The sequence below is a fragment of the Dreissena polymorpha genome, chromosome 11 (genome assembly GCF_020536995.1).
Source record: "Dreissena polymorpha isolate Duluth1 chromosome 11, UMN_Dpol_1.0, whole genome shotgun sequence".
In the NCBI taxonomy this organism is placed as follows: Eukaryota; Metazoa; Mollusca; class Bivalvia; order Myida; family Dreissenidae; genus Dreissena; species Dreissena polymorpha.
In genome coordinates this window covers 20253541-20271751 of record NC_068365.1, presented here as the reverse complement: position 1 = coordinate 20271751, position 18211 = coordinate 20253541, and the positions used below count along the sequence as shown (strand labels likewise).

The following is an 18211-nucleotide window of genomic DNA, read 5'->3' as shown; positions in this document are numbered from 1 at the left end:
GATATCAGTTAAGAAATAATTTTCGCATTGGTGTTGGCTATAGGGGTAAATAATTACTAGTATGGACATACACTGCGCAGGAATCGAACCAAGAGGGCAATAGAAAGCATTGGAACGACTAGTCGTTGATTATGACCGCACCAATGACATCAATAAATTGGTATTATTTTACAACGTATTTGTAAATAATGCGTATGTACTTTATGAGGAGACTTGTAGCATCATTTCCGCGAACAACATACATTTGCATTTTTGTGACTTAAAGAGACTAAAACAATTCAAAATGGCATCGGCTTCATTCATACACACAGGGTAAATAATCAATGTGAAGTCATGTATTGTTGCATATTGTGTGAATAGTATGCATTTACGTGTATATGTTATGCAAAATAAAATATTATTTTGTAAACTTAGATATAACAAGTGGGCTACGTATGTGGTTTTACAACGCTACACAATTACAAAACTTAGTCCCGAAATAATTATTTGGATATCCGTCAAAGATTAAAGCTTGTGTATTTCACTGAATAATTTGAAAATGTTCGTAACAACTTTCACAAAATAAGGCCCCGCCTATAGTTTGTAGCATAATGACCTAAACCTATTTGTTTTCTTTAGCTAACGTAAACACGTCGCGGGTAGTTAACAAATTTGCAGACAAGATCGATAGTCTGGCATTAACCACTTAACTGTTCGATGCCAATTCCCATTTCAGAATATGTCTACCAAATGGCGTATTACATATTTAGAATTAATCATGCAATACTTATTATGATAATTCAATAAAATGTTTTAATTTGTATTTATTTAAAACAAACAACAATGAAGCTTATACTATCTACAAATTTGACTAAAGTAACATTATAATATTTATAAAGTATATGGTGGAATAGAAATGCCATACGAAAAACATTATAATAGTGTGGGTGTTTACATCGCTCTTATTTTATTCGATCTTTTCTGGAGACATGTATAATAGTACGATTTTTATCTGTTCAATGACAACTTTTTTCATATTTCTTATACGTTTATAATTAAGGACTTGTTTACATATTTTCATATCTAAAATATCAATAAATTAATTTAATAGCGAACTTAAAATTTTGAATATTTTAAAATATTCTATAACATAAAGAAATAACATACTAAACAAATTCCTACCGTTGTTTTACTGATAGATGCAGTTCAGGGCTTTGCTTACTTCAACCCTTGTTCTTGAAATATTTAAAACTGATGCACTAAATTTGGGCAATACTATACTATAACAACCAAATCCATATTTAATTGCAAATAAGTCATTTTTTTCTATTGCTTCACATACACCTCGCGATCATACCCATCTTGTCCAGGTCGTGAACGCATCCATGAATTTAAACATAACAAGAAATGTGTTTGTCAGAAACATTATGTCCCCTTTTGCGCCGCTTTGATTTTTGTTTACCTTTGACCTTGAAGGATGACCTTGACCTTCACCTTTCACCGCTCAAAATGTGCAGCTCCATGAGATACACATGCATGCTTTATTTCTTATTTTTTTACCTGTGACCTTGAAGAATGACGTTGACCTTGACCTTTTACCACTCAAAATGTGCAGCTCCATGAGATACACATGCATGCCAAATATCAAGTTGCTATCTTCAATATTGCAAAAGTTATGGCAAATGTTAAAGTTGGAGCAAACAAACACACAAACCCACAAACCAACCAACCAACACACAGGGCAAAAACAATATGTCCCCCGCTATAAGTGGTAGGGTACATACAAAGTTCCATATGAGAGAATAGAACACATAATGTTATACTGACTTATTGAAGTCCAGGCTTTTTAGAAGTAAACCATAATGTTTTGGCTATTTATACTCAATGATTGTCACGTATCATTTGAGGTGTATTTAGAATAGTATGTTTAAATGCTATTAATATATATTTCTAAATTAAATGAAGTAACATATGTTTTTTGTACATAAATAAACAAAGAGTTATTTACGGCACAATTGTTTTCTGGTTTGTTATAGTGCTGCGATCAAAGCCCCAAAGAAATGTGAATATAAATCATTATATCCTCCAGTGTTTCAACCAGTGATTGTGCTTGGCATGTTACATGCCAACCAAACGTCATCTCCAGCAACAAGCTGGACAACAATTGTGGTCGAATCGTTACTCCATTCCGTTTGTCCATTGTTGCCAAATAGGAGACCAATTTCCTCTGTCAGCAAATTATTCAAAATTGTTGTATGAAAGGCATCTCCAGCTTGAGCGGTGGGTGTTGCGAAAAACATGTACGTTCCTATTCTGAAAATATTAAAACGAAATAATAAATAGGAAATGTAAGGTAGTAAGCGTATAAAGTCTGTGTACATTTTATTGTTATTCAATTATATGATAACATTTACCTATTTAAAACAAAATTAACAGAATATCAAACAGGTTATTGTATATAAGACCACAAAAGGCTCTATTGAAGTTTATCTACAGAATATACAATTTTCCTTCAGGCTTTTTTATTTAATTTTTAAATCATACTTTATGACGCGAGTATACTTAATATCTTCAGTTAAGTATCCAGGCCGAAATATTCGTGCGATTCTTCGTTTTGTTGTTAAGTTTCTGTCCATAAGCATAACCATGAATAAACATAAGTGTTTAATATAGTGTAAAGCAGACCACATATTACTAACATATTTGTTCGTGCGTTTATTTCCGTTACTGATTTGAGACAGCCCAGTTTCTGTTCTATGCTACTCTCTTATTGTTGAATGGGCCGAAGCAGAAGGCTTAATGTAATGCGGTGAATTATTAAGTAATATGGACTGCTCCGCACATTTGTGTAGGATTATTATCAATGACCAAATATCAAAAGCAAACCCAACGACGTCATTGTAGACTGTGTCACAGTTATCTTTAAACAACCATCACAATAAAACTTATCTCATATTTACACTGCACTATATGAATCTTTGTTTGATTGTCATATACTTTACTAATGTTATTAATGAATCTTTAACAACAAAATTAAAACCAATACGTAAATAACGATCGTTGGTAGTTAATATTGATAAAACGCATCCATACGATTACACATCACTATTGCTGTACAGAGCAATAAAATACATCATTATCATTGACCGGTCTGGCCGTATGGGAAGGGAGATGAGGATGTCAACAAGGAGATGCTTCGCAAGCCAGGATATTTCTGGGTCGCTGGGACTGGCTCATCTATGGTTAGGGGCGTCCACTCATTCACATGGTCCATTTAGCTTTTCTTCTGACGGCCTTGACGGCGACCTCCCCCAAGCGAGCCCTTTATCAAAGACTGTCTTGCAAAGAGAGTCGTGCCTCGTGAAGTTCAAACCAAGCAAGCTTTCGCCCTTTTACGGTGGTTATGATGGTTTCTTTTGGGCCAACAAGTGTTTTTCGCGATGTTCACCATGATCTTCGACTTCCTCGTGCTAACCTTCAACTAGTATGCCGCTGCTATTTCGTAATTTCATATGGTATGTTGGTAAGGTCTTGGAGTTTATTGCTGGTGACGAGCATGAGGCCAGTGTCATCAGCAAACTTCATGTTGGAATTGGGTCTTCCAAGCGTTAACAATATTTCTCAAGTTTTCTTTGATTTTCATCTCGGCTAACGACAGCAGAACTTCATTGATGTTTTGTAATGGTGTCGATATCCTTGTCGTTTATATTCATGGCTACAAACCTGACCTATTTGTGCTTCAAATGAATCTTCTTTCTCTTGATCTTCCCTTGTCTCTCCCCAAGCATATTGTCTTGTTCTTTAATTTCAGCCTGATAGTGGTAAGCAATAAGTCACGGTCGCTGCCTATGTCTGCGCCACAAAACGTTCTCTTGTTCCCCGTGTTGGTGCTGGACTAGAGCCTTGACGGGGCCTGTATGTACTCGATCGTATTGTGAGATCGTGATATCATTTGTGAGATGATCGCTTCAAGCGAACTCAAGACGTCTCAACCCTATGTCGATGTTCACTCCTATGCTAAATGTAACTTTTGTCCCTGACCAGTCTTGGTAGGCGTCTAAACAAACCTTGGCGCTCAAGTCACCTCTGACGATTTGGGTGTCTTTCTTCGGGATCTTGGTTATAATGCACTATAACTCTTAATAAACCGTTCCGATCTCCTCGAACTCGTAATCTGATTTTGATGCGTAGACCTGAATGATGGTGATGTTGTGATTTCTCATTGAGATACGGATGGAGATGAGCCAACTGTAGACCGGGGTACAACTGATGACTCTATCGACTACCTCCTTCCTTACGATGTAAGCAACCCCGTGGCGATGTTTGGAATACTCAACGCTTACCTTTATTGTGTGCCCGTCGTCTGTTGATGTTTCTCCGAAGCCTTACCATCTAACATCGTCTAGTTCGATGATTTCCCAGCGGTAGCGCTTCCGCTAGTGCGTAAGTACAGTGATCGCTTCGCATTTATGGAGTGTTATTTCGTTCATGGTTGCTATGGATGTTCCCTATGTTGCCAACTTGATCTATTGATTAGCTCCGTAAGCTAACCTTTCGCATCCACCCAGGATAATGGCAATCGAGGGCACGGTCGTTGCTATTCCGGGGGCCGACCGATCCGTAATTTCCTTTCAGTGGGCTAAATAAAATCTTGGTGGTCTCCTCTCCATGAAAACGCCAGCCCTTCGTTTCATTTCGCTGGCCAGCTGAAACGTTGCCAGCGTGCGGTTCGGTCACATTCGCGGCACCAGAAATGAGAGTTGAGTGTCAGGTGAGAAATAGTTGTTTCCGTCCTCAAAACGGAGCTGCTTACAAGTGACAATATCTCTACACAAACAACCCATATACCCTAAAAACCATTTTGCTACGCACACACGTTTCGTTTTATTTAGAAACATTACGCTCAAAAGAATGTGTAAAATTATTACAAAGAAATACTGTTGCGTTTCATGCAATACTAGTATGTAAGGAATATTACATGACTGTGGTGTTTGGATGAGATATTTCGAAGAAGTCGTGTGACATTGTCTTTCACAACTCTTCTAAACCCTCTACTTCAAATACAATAAGTATAATCTATCTTATTATGATTAAAAACAACTTTGAATGTCACCAACGCCACAACTGCATATTATACATTTATACCATAACATGAACACAATGCTTTCTAGCAACTCTTATTGGTTGTCTTTGATATAAATATGTTCACTCATCATTTTATAGAACAACACTTAATATTCGAGCAATGTTCACATTAACAAGCAAATAAAAACAAATCTACACAAATAAGTACCAGCAAACTATTTAAAATGAATATTTGCAAAAGTATTGGCTTTAACACAGCATAAGTCGAACATGTTGCTTGATTATTTCCGTTTTGTCCCAAACAAAATATAACAAGAGCACCGCATAACGGGTGCCACGGTCGGCTGCGAAAGCTTGTCAGATTTTTTTTAGAGATCACAGTGACCTTGACCTTTGACCTAGTGACCCAAAAATGGGTAAGGTGTTTAGAACTCATCAAGGTGCATCTACATATGGAGTTTCAAAGTTGTAGGTGAAAGGACTTTGATTTTAGAGCAAATGTTAAAAACCTTTACAAACCTTTACAAACCTTGACACGGACGGCGGACACGACGAGCTGGCTGTGACAATACCTCGGGTTTTCTCCGAAAACAGCCGAGCTGAAAATTACGCGTTTGAAAGCCCTTATCAACATCTACTAGCATAGAATTAGAATTTTCTAAAGACAGTTTATATATTAAACTCCAGTTTTATTTTAATTATGTTTTACTTTCAAACAATATGGGAGTGTCCTTATAGATAGGAATAGAAGAAACGATATGATATAAAACTATTTAATTAATGGATTGATTACGAAAAGCAACGATTTACATAATAACTATTCACACTATAGCTACTTACACGGGTGCACGAAAGACCCCATGGCGGACATCATAATCGTTGCGAGTGTCTAGACGTTCTCTATCGAAAATGAGAGGGGCATTTTCAGCACATAGTAAACTTCTAGCGGTCAAAGTTGCCATAAACGCTGGAATTGGTTGCTGCTTGCACACTGCGCCTGTTTATTCAGTGTTCGTAATGTGTGAGTTAAAACTACAAACATATGCTAAAGTTTCAACAGTAACTTCTGAACTTAATAATTAAATACAATATATTTAAGAACACTATTATGCGAATCTAAATACTTACATAAGGGGCATGTCTCCTGTAAAGTTGTCATCATGATTTTCAGTATCGAACCCTCTGTCTGCAGTTTGTAAAGCTCGTGTGTCACGTTTTGCGTAGTTGATTGCTGGCCGTCTAGCAACAACGTAAAGCCAACACGCACAAGTCAAATAACAGCACACACTAATATGTTAACGAGAAAAACGGATTGCTTCATGTCCGTGTGGTTGCAATAATTTGTGGTGTGTCAGTACTATGGCGTGATTTATAACAGACTGTCATGCGACTTGTTTTTAAAATGATAATTTGTAGAGCCCGCTTCAATTAAATTGATAAGGGGCGTCATTTGTTATTCCTTCTTTAATAACGGCTTTGTTATATAAACGTGTGTTATAAAACTGATAAGCTTACAAACATTTTTATCAGTTTTCTTCTCCACGCATGTTCCATTAAACCAACACAATTATGATATCAGTATATGAAACGGCAAGTTGTATGTCGTGACTTGTGAAAAACTGTAAAAACTAAATTCACATATTTTTGTAAATAAAATATCTACACAAAAATTACTGGCATAGAAACTGTCCGTTTTGCCTAAAAACATAACTAAAGAAGAATATAATTATCGATCAAATGGCATCTATGAATGCTGTCTTTTATCCTCTTATGAATGTTCTCGGACATAACATTATTTTCCCTACGCCTTAAGAAAACGTTTTAAAATGTACATAGTAGAACAATGTACTATGCATAGTATAAGGATCATACATCATGTATTCATGAGTATACAACAAATATCAAGCTTTTTGTACACTTATACACGATATTGCGGAGCTAAAAATCCCTAAACGGCCACCGGAAAAACTTTGCGAAACCGAAATTTCGCAAACTTAAGTACCCTTTTTCTTAAAGATTTGCTACTTTGAGACATAGTATGCGATAAAAGTCTTATCGTTGATTAATAATTGGTTATTTTCACTCAAAAAACGCGTTTTCTTCACTATGAAATTTATAAGCAAAGTTGGGGTTCCCATGGGATTTTTGCATTTTCCCATGGGATTTTCGATTTTCCCATGGGATTTTTTCTCCCATGGGATTTTTTTTCTCCCATAATTTGCAAATGGGAGAAAAATCCCATGGGATTTTGAACATTTTAAAAAACGTGTTTTATTTGCGTTTGCAAGTATTTTAACGTTATTTAAGGACTGTATATTGGTTTTATGCCAATTATATATAAAAATATTTAGTAATAAAAAAATCCCATTTTAAAATGGGAGAAAAAAATCCCATGGGATTTTTTTCTTATTTTGAGAGATTTATTCATGAAACTTTTAGAAACATCATATTTTATGAAATGATGAACAACTACGATATTTTAATGCGTTTAGTCGTGTTTAAAAAAAAAAAAAAATCCCATGGGATTTTTAAATCCCATGGGATTTTTTCCCCCATGGGATTTTTTCTCCCATGGGATTTTTTTCCAATGGGATTTTTCAGTTTCGTAAGCCGAATAAGTTTCTTAATGCGAAAAACAACAATAAAGGAAATAATAATTATAATTTTGAATAATAAATTGAATAATATAAATAACATGAATATTTTTAAAATGAGTTACAATTAAAGGTTTATGCTAGTAGAACTTATCATTTCTTGTTCGAGCAGATGGTTGAGTCCAATTGGTGAGTATGCCAGCTTAGAACCAGTATAAATGCATCGCAGACAGACAACGCTGTCATACTGTACACACCGCTGAGTAACAATCTTTATTGCATTTCATTTTGCAACAGAAAATGAACTCCGTAGTATAATTGATCTTATATATGCCCTCTGCTTTTGAAAGCGTGCAACACAATAACATAACAATAAGTCCATGCCAAAAACTATGTGCAAATTCCATTCAAAGCTATATACACATTATAAAGGTCAGATGACCCGCGTCATGCGAAAATGGGTCTTATGTCATATGCGGCCAAAGTTGGTCCATCCTAGCTTGTCCAACCGCGCAGTCTGGTCAGGTACTACGCTGACTGATATATAAAGTCAAGCCATGATTCGTGGTCTCATATCCAAACTCGGTAGCTCCTGTGCGAAACTTTCACCGGAAACGACGGCACCGAGACGGGCGCTCGAACTTTGCGGATGCGCGTTATATGTTATATATAATAGCGCGATGTGTTTTTTCTTGCCTCAAATTAGTAAGCCCAATCAGCGTTTTATTGTGTTCTTTGCTTCTACTATTAACAAGAACTTCAACTGATACGAACATGAATTTTATTTTAATATGTTTATTTAATGCTCGGAAAACTCATTGTATATTTAGACTACTACTTATAAAACAAAGTCGGGTTTTCAACATCTGTTTTCGGCATAAAAATTGTTATTCCAAACCAGATTTTACGCACTTTACTGTACAAAATACCGTTAGGGCCACCGTGGTTACTCATTAAAATCCAGAGGGCGAGAATGCGAGAGCGCGAAAGTACGATGACGACAGTGCGACAATACGATGGCGACAATGCGTTCGCACGATTGCGAAAACGCGCTAGTACGATGACGACAATGCGACAGTGCGACAATACAATGGCGGCAGTGCGATAGTACGGGGGCGACAATGCGATAGTCATATCGTACTGTCGCCGTGGTATCATCGCAATGTCGCCATCGTTCTATCGCATTGTCGCCATCGTATTGTCGCACTGTCGCCATCGCATTTTCGAATTGCCGCCATCATACTATCGCGTTATCGCATTGGCACCATCGTACTATCGCACTGTCGGCCATCGCCATCGTATTGTCGCACTGTCGTCATCGTATTTTCGCACTGTCGTCATCGTATTATCGCACTATCGAACTGTAGTATTGTCGCCATCGTACTATCTCACTGTCGCCATCGTATTGTCGCACTGTCGTCATCGCACTGTCTGATTGTCGTCATCGTATTATCGCGTTCTCGCATTGTCGCCATCGTACTATCGCATTGTCGCCATCGTATTGTCACCCTGTCATCATCGTATTGTCACATTGTCGCCATCGTACTATCGCGTTCTCGCGTTCTCGCCCTCTGGATTTTAATCTGTAACCACGATGGCACTAACGGTATTCCGTAATACTGCTAAAGCACAGTATGATTAGGTCACTCCCAATGCTCAAATCTCTATGTCTATTTTAGTAACAACACATGTCTATGGAAGGATATTTAGGTAAAAGTTACATCATTCGTGGTGAATATTTACATTATGACTGATGCTTATTCTAATTTGCTTAATGACAATTCCAACATGCTTGTTGTCTATTCGTTTATACTTGATGATTGCTGCAACATTACATCATTCATGAATAATATTTACATTATGCGTGATGTATTTTCTAACATGCTTCATGACAGTTCCAACATGCTTGTTCTCTATCGGTTATACTTGATGATTGTTTCAACATGCTTGGTGACTATCCAATGTTTGTGTGTTCATTATTCCTGAAACCAGTCATAATCGGTTTTGCCACTAAGCGTCATTAACAACGGCAGTAAGCAACAGGCAGTAAGCAGAATGCAAGTTACTAAATTATGACATCAGGTGGCGCGCGTTTATTTTCCGTATGTTGAATAAATTACTTTTCGGAAAAAAAAAGCGAAAACATCCGAATCATTTTGACTAGTAAACTGAATAAGCTGAATTAGTTCCCTTCGTTATATAATCTCCATTAAACTAAATACGTTCATTATTGCCATAAAGACCAGTAAGTTTACACAATGAATTGACTGCCGTGAATGTTTTTGATATTTGTAAGATGCAATTGGCACTCAAGAAATTATACATGTATTTTATTCAGAACATAACGGGGCTGATGTGTTGGAATTGTGGCCCTTCCCTAGTCCAAATAATTACAGTAGACGTAATCTACCGATGTGCATTGCATATCGACCTCATATTTATAAAGTAGCCCAAACCCCCATTGCCACAGACCTGTGCGTGAAACTTTCAGATTTCTCTAGTCTGTTTACCATGCTATAATTACAATTTCTATAAACACATATTTATCATTTTATGACTATATAATGTCTGTGGTATACAGAGAAACCTGAAAGTTACAAGTACTCGTGTCTAGTACTGTACAACTATTGTACTCCTCGTTGAGAAAACAACTACTTCATCTACATGTATTAAAATATCATAAAACATAATTTTCAATCAAGTTGGAAAAAATCAATAAATAAATGTCACATAAACAGGTTTGTCATGAACGTTGACGTCGCTCTTGGTTACCAGAAAAATTCCCACGCACGGATTTCAACCGTCATTGTTTACAATCAATTAAGTGCATAAGTACTTGAATTTGTATAGTGTTTTTTAAAAGTGTCCAGCTACAGGTGGTTAGCGTGTGGCTATAATACTAGTTAGTGAAAACATATTTTGGAATGATAAGTAATCATATTATAACGAAAAATCAACTTTTCTTAAAAAAATAAGTTAAATATATATTCAACAAGGTATCCAACTCGAAATCATCCGAAAACGGGATGCATCGTTTTAAACAGCCATTACTTCATCAATGTTGCAGCGATTTTCACGATCTTGGTCTTATTCAACGCAGAAATAAATTTCCTTTCTGGAAATGTATATGTCTTGCAATATTTATACAAATACTGGGTCAACTTTTAAAAAATAACACGATACACAACTCGCGTGACCCAGCTGTGATCGATCAGACAGTATTCATGACTGAAATCTTCACGGGAAATGGGCATTTTCCCTGCAAAGTTCACGAACCTCGATACCATAATTCAATAAAACGTATGAAAAAAACATTCTTACCGTGCTTGCCGTAGAATTATGCATCAAAACTAACTGTCCAGCGCATTTTCAAACCTTTGTTTACATACATTTCAACCAACTGACATTTTAAACACAAGAGTGATTTCATTGCTCCAATGCGGAGTTGTGTCTTTACAACTGGAGATTTCATTCATAAATACGGTCTGATCGATAACAACTGGGTCAAGCGAATTATGTATAGCTTTATTTCTTAAAATTTGACCCAGCATGTGTAGAAATATAACAATATATATACATTTCCTAAAAGGAAATTCATTCTACGTTGAATAAGACCGGGTCATGAAAATCGCTGCAAAATTAATTTAGTAATGGCTGCTCAAAACGATGCACCCCGTTTTCGGATGATTTCGAGTTGGATACCTTGTTATATATAAAACGGTAGTGATTTTTTTTTTTTATAGAAAATTTGATTTTTCGTTTTAATATGATTATTTATCATTCAAAAAGATGTTTTCACTAATTATTATCATAGCCACACGCTAACCACCTGTGTGTCCAGCACGTGTGCCGGGAGAACAGGGCTTAATGTATTTTTTGTTAAGCTCTATAATATTTATATCCAATCTGTATGAAAAAATGTCGGTGAACATTATTATTTGAAAATATTGAGGCATTCGTTAATTATGGATCTAAAACGGAACATTAATCCGCAAAAAAAAAACACCGGGCATATTGCATATTAGATCGGACACATGAAATTATTTCGAAAGAAAGCAATAAGAGTTTCAATTCTACATGAGTAAGTCTCGCTGTGCACGATTACGCTCTTACTGCTCGTATATATTTGACTCTTGGCAAATACCTAGTGTTTTATTTTGCTTAATCTAAATTGTGTCATGCATCTATATGTACTTAAAGCAGCATGACCAACAGCTCTTTCATATGTGAAAGAGATTGACACGAAATACCTACCCATCTATAATAAAGTTTATATGTGCACTTCAATATTATAGTTTTAAAGCATTTTATGTGGTGCAATATAAAAGTACTCTAGTAAATTTGAAATTATGTAATCGATTTCCTCTCAACATACATGCAAAGTTCCAGATAACTTTTTCAGCAAAATCTTGGTTTACACTCTATAATAATCCAGCCTTAAAGTCTATTATTAATTCTTTTTTTTTCAGGTAAATATAATTTTTGGCACATCCGCATTTAGGTTTAAAGTCTAAGAAGAGCTAATGACAATTGCCGGGTTAAAGCAGACTTTTTGCGATAAAAGGACCAGATAATGGAAAACGTTCGGCTTTTCGACTGTGGTAAAGATGGTCTGTTATTCATAATAACGTTAAAGTGCTGTTGATTTCATAATTGTAATGAGGGCCTAGACGAGTGGGAACTCATTGATAAAATGTTTACATTATATGCATTGATATTGAGTTTTACGCATGATCACACATTTTGAATTCTTATTTTATTTTTCCAATGTGTAACCGTACGCACAGAATTTAAGTCTACTTTTTTACTAAATTTAATTCAATTTTTTACGACTTTAAGCGTCTTATCTGGAGCTCTGCATACATGCATTAGTAGCATATATTGAAATATATCCATAGACTTTCTTTGGTTATTGAAGGTAAATTACTGTACAAAAATTATGGTTAGTCATTAACCAAAAAAAAGTTAAGTCTACAAACACGCGGTTAATTTCGGTTCAGTAGCAAATATCTTACAAAGGTGCGCAACTTCTCCTATAACATAAAATTTCCGTTATACGCCGTAAATTTCCGTAGTCCTCCGTAGCATTTCGGAATGACTGTCAATTGACATCATTGTATCATGCATGATAGTATGTTGCTTTGTGCTTGGGTGAAACTCACATCTTACCATCGCGTTAATTTATTAAACGCATTAATATTTGATTTCATTATGCACTGCGCCTATTGCACAAGTCTCTCTGCACAAACCAACATACACATATGCAGCATGCAATTAACGAACAAGAATGTTGCATCTGTACACATGCATGATACCATTAAGCATAATGTAAATAGACATTGGACATCAGGCAAGATGTAAGTGTCATCAAGCATGAAAAGGTGTCTACATACTAATTGAAAGTACCATCAATAATCATGACACAGTCACAAAGAAGGATGTAATTTTTACCTAAATACCCTTCCATATTTGTCGGCACTGTGTGTTTGCTTAATTTCACTGAAGAACGTCTACTGGTAAATCTTACAAAAAAAGTGATAAATAAGACTGAGTAGCAATTTTTTCGGCGTTGCTGTTTAACGTCAAATTTGGCCTTTCAACGAACTTCTTAAAAGCCCATTGAATTTTAATGAAGAAGTTTCCCGCTGGTAGGTCCGAATGAATTAAATCAAATTTTGCAATTGGCAATTTGATAGAAATCCCCATAAAACATTGCACATAGCTTTCTGAAATAAACAGGCCACATTGAACGCATTCACGATATCCAACAGCTCTCTTTGCAAAGACCTATCTAGTGTTTCTTGGTCGTGTAAGATCTATAATTAGAACATCGTCACCTAAACATCTACTAATAGAAGAGCATATTTTGGGGAAACAAATTCAATAAGAGTATAAAACGTCCACGATCAATAATGTGTAGTTTGTTAAAGATATCACGGCAGTAAAAACATAGCACTTTAAAGAGACCACAATCTGGTACATTTGGTCAATTGTTGCGTCCGTGGCGGACAATACATTTTTAAAAAGAAAGCGTACAAAAAAGCAAACACAAAGTTCTTCGTAAGCTTGTTTTAATCTTAAAAACACATAATCGACAGTCATTCCAGTCAAATACAATACTAACAGTCAGCACTCTAGAGATCAAAATTGCGGATATAAATATTTAATTCAGGGATATCAAGTGTATCAAGTTCGAATTCCGGAAAAAAATAGCCGGTAGTCTGGGGCATTAGGTCCCTTACAGGGATAAAAGGTAAATCCCCGCCCGAGCCGTAGCTTACTGATTTATTGTAGTCTTTCTAGTTGCAATTTCTGGTGAGTACAATGCGGAATATTACGGATATTTGCAACATGTCGAAGATTTTCGGAAAGTAGCGAAGAGGTTTTCGTCAGTTAATATTCATGTCCGTGCCGGCCGCTAACTTATCAGAATCAATAAAAAAGAACCAGGAAAAATCGGTACCGATCGCAAATTTCCGGAATTCCGATAAAGCTTCAACATAATTTGTTCTCAAATGATCGCGTACTCGAACGAATCTGTCCCTACGCCTCCAACTCCCTTTAAATCTCATCGGACGTACATTGATCTCAAATTCTATCCTTGACGACTCAAATCATATTTCCTGAATAGTTTGGCCTATTGACGTCCCTGTAATTATAACAATGGTCTTTTGGATAAACACCGCTAAGTTGTTGCAATATAATAACCGTTTAAAATAGTTACCGGTTTTCATTTAATAAAATGATTTAGTCATATTCGAGATTTCAGCGATTGCCAATATTTTGCTTTTGTTTCTCATAAGCATATGGTGCTTGGTATCTGCTATTGACTCCTATGTAGATTGCAAATATTACATAACCCTTACAGCGGCCGAGCGCAGATATCTGCATTTGGCCGCTAAAAAGAAAAATCTTTGCGCATTAATTTAATTCAAATCTCATTATCATAATCAAAATCATCATCATCGTCGTCGTCGTCACTACTACCACCACCACCATCATCATTATCATCATCATCATCTTCTTCTTCTTCTTCCTCCTCCTCCTCATCATCATCATTAACAACAACAGCAACACCAACTTAACATCATCATCAAACAACATTAAACATCGGTAGCATACAATGTGCTTCATCAACCATACATAATTATATGCGTTAAAACACCATAATAGAACAGCATGAATGAAGCTGTCTATTACTCTTTTATATTTCCTATACCGATATTTTTTTTTCGTTAAGGACTAGTTGAAATCTTCTATAAAAGCCCTCCCACCCCCCCCCCCAAAATAAAAAAATAAAACATAATAATAATAACCCTAGCAAACAACAATAAACATAGGTTAGTTAGTATACACTGTGCTTTAGCAACCATGCATAATGAATGTTTATGACTTCGGACCGTTGTGATCAAATTTAAAAAAGCAAGATGGTATGTATGCGGCACACAACACATAGATAATTATAGTTTTATACCTTAAACGTAGTTCATCAAAATAAAGATAAGTTATTATCTATGTAATACTTAAATTAGGTTTATAACGTATGCATATTTGTCTAAAACTTGTGAAATGTGATTCGTAAGCCGACGACAGCATTATCATTCGGACCCTTCTCCCCACCTAACAATCGAGATTAAACACCTGTGGAGATCCCGATCTTATCAATGAATAAACCGGTTCAATGATGTCAAGTCAAATAAAACATACTATTACTATCCAAATAAATATCTATCAAAAAATGTAAATTGATATACCTACTTAACTAAAACTAAACTTAAACGATTAGCAAGAAAAATATATAAAGAAGAAGCAGGCAAAGTAGACAAATTAATTGTAACATATGTTTTCTCAGTCTCCCACTGTTGAACAATATAAATAGTATTTATCGCCACCCCAAAAGGGATCTTTATCACACGTTTGGCTCAACGAATATATAATTGTGACAGGACAAACTGTCAACAAATACCTTGTTAATGTTTTATACATAACTCCAATCAAAGGTCAACTTCCAAGGAAACTGCGGCATGTTAAAACTGTTGATTATGACAAAATGTTGTTTAGTACAAATCAGTACAATAGCGTCTGTTATGTGGCCTATACTAATCCAGTTAAATAAAACTTTAATCGCAGAAAAGTTTAGATTCTTTACACCTTTAAAGGGGCGTTTTCACAGATTTTGGCATTTTTTTTAACTTATTCATTAAATGCTTTATATTGATAAATGTAAACATTGGATCATAAAAGCTCCAGTAAAAAATCAAGAAAAAAAATTAAAAAAAAAGGAAATGTACATTGCCCGGAGCAGGGTTCGAACCAGTGACCCCTGGAGTCCTGGCAGAGTCCTGTAGTATAAACGCTTATGCCTACTGAGCTATTCCGCCGAGTACACATTCTCGACGTATTTTATACCTTATATAAGCAATCTTCGTAGTTTCACAAAATTTAACGACAAAAACAGAACTCTCCAAAGTATTCAATCGTTTCGCGTTGCAACGCTTTATAATTTTTAGGTTTTAAAATCGTCAAAAGATGCATATAATGGCTATATTAGAGCATGGTTAATGTTCAGTATTACTGTTTCCTCACAAATATCATAACTAAAACGAAAACTTACGAATCTGAAACAACTTTTTTCAATTTTGTCAATTTACCAAAGCGTGAAAAGATCCCTTTAAGAAAATATATATAACAGTTCTTTCCTGTTTTAACAAAATGATACATTTAAAAATAAATTATGAAGCATCGCTAGCATTATTAGAAAGAGAAGTAGAAGGAGAATTATTATCAATAGTAGCAGTAGCAGCGGCAGCAGCAGTAGCAGCAGCAGCAGTAGCAGTAGCAGTAGCAGAATCAGTAGCAGTAGCAGTAGCAGTAGCACTAGCAGTAGCAGTAGAAGTAGCAGTATCAGTAGCCGTATCAGTAGCAGTAACAGTAGCAGCAGCAACAGCAGCAGAAGCAGCAGCAGCAGCAGTAGCAGTAGCACTATCAGAAGCAACAGCAGCAGCGGCAGTGGCAGTGGCAGTAGCAGTGGCAGTAGCAGTGGCAGTAGCAGTAGCACTATCAGTAGCCGCAGCAGCAGCAGCACTGGCAGCGGCAGTGGCAGCGGCAGTGGCAGCGGCAGTGGCAGTGGCAGCGGCAGCAGCAGTGGCAGCGGCAGTGGCAGCGGCAGTGGCAGCGGCAGCAGTAGCAGCAGCAGTAGCAGTAAGAGTAGCCGAAGCAGTAGCAGTAGCGGCTTTTTGCTTTTTTGTTTTAGAAGTGTTTGTCGTATAAGAAGAACGCAAGGAAGACAAATTAATTGTAACATGTGTTATCTTAGTCTCCGTTGTAGTAGTATTTGTTGTATCTACACAGCCATTTTTCAGTCACCTGAGAGACATGTTTTTATAAGAGATTTAATTGTGGACCAATACATCGTGTATTAATATCAGTGTACCCACTGGGACACCACATGGGGCGAGGATTAACAGATAAACTAGGCCTTCAATTCATTATGCGCCTAGAGGCAAACAATACTATAACTTACTGATAATTTTAGGATTGGGATGTGTTTGTATCTTATTTGAAATTAGCTAGCTTAATTCAAAAACTAATTATAGCCTCAATATTATCACAAGAACATCATCACATATTCATTGTGCAATATATACTCATATCACCATCACAATATGCCAGAGCGTTAGTATTGTGCATACATATCCTACAGCAACATTTACAAAACTTATTACAAACCAACCGCTCAAGCTTTAATTAAGATTGATTTCAATTTATATTATGACATACATTAAAGATCACTGTCAATTAATTAAAAAATAGCTTGATGCTTCGTACTCAGCGATTTAAATAAAAGAAACGTTGCGTACACAATAATTGGGATTAATAAAAAAAGTCTGCAATTAAAATAATCAAATTTAAATAATACTAGATTTAGTTTCAAATTGTCGCTCAAAAAATGTATCAGTTATATCAGTTACTAGGGAATCGATTTGTTTAATCTCCGCAATCCAATAATAATTATGGTGTTTGTATGACAAATTAATAGCTATTCGTCATTGAATGTATGATACTCATAAAAATATTGAAACAATAACCACAACAACAACCACATATGTGAGTATGTATATATCTTCTTCAGATACTCTGTGTCAAACTTTCAAAGTTATCCTCATAAGATTCATAATAATAAAATAAACACTATTGCAATCTTAGTAAAAACCAACTTAGCCGTTATGCTAATGATTTTATGTTCAGTATGCGTGTACATTTCAATATTATATAACAACAAGTGTTCACAAATACCTATGTTTAATAAATATTAAAAACATGAGAACCAATGAAGGTATTTCATTTTAATAGACTAGTTTTACCGTGTGTGTACATTCATATAAAATCTTTTGAAAATCACACTTGAGATAATGTCTTTAGGTTTTGCTATTTCTAATCGATTTAAACACCATAAAACCACCGTATTTTCTCTTACATTCTAAATTTTCTTACATTTCCTTTTTAAGCCAAAATATTTATGTTTTCATGATTCTAAATTTTCGGACATACGG

The 18211-nt window shown here is 35.7% G+C and overlaps 1 protein-coding gene across 2 annotated transcripts; it reads right to left on the bottom strand.

Moving 5' to 3' along the window:
* Window positions 1-890: 890 nt before the first annotated feature.
* On the bottom strand, window positions 891-6429 carry LOC127850487 (caprin-2-like). Of its 2 annotated transcripts, XR_008035315.1 has the most exons (4): window positions 6193-6429; window positions 5905-6061; window positions 5594-5663; window positions 891-2292 (listed from the first exon to the last, which is right to left on the bottom strand). XR_008035315.1 is itself a non-coding variant. In XM_052383580.1 (3 exons), the coding sequence occupies exons 1-3, from the start codon at window positions 6224-6226 to the stop codon at window positions 2073-2075; spliced, it is 411 nt and encodes a 136-aa protein (XP_052239540.1). In that variant the 5' UTR covers window positions 6227-6429; the 3' UTR covers window positions 891-2072. The 2 variants fall into 2 exon arrangements, 1 of the variants encoding a protein (XP_052239540.1); XM_052383580.1 differs by lacking the exon at window positions 5594-5663.
* Between the last annotated feature and the right edge of the window lie 11782 nt (window positions 6430-18211).

Bases quoted from the DNA above. Each gene is read 5' to 3' on its own strand.
- LOC127850487 (XM_052383580.1), bottom strand. From the start codon at position 6,226: ATGATGACAACTTTACAGGAGACATGCCCCTTAT. The intron at 6,062-6,192 runs GTAAGTATTTAG...CTGAATAAACAG, and splicing joins ACAGGAGACATGCCCCTTAT to GCGCAGTGTGCAAGCAGCAA. The intron at 2,293-5,904 runs GTAAGTAGCTAT...TAATATTTTCAG, and splicing joins GGGGTCTTTCGTGCACCCGT to AATAGGAACGTACATGTTTT.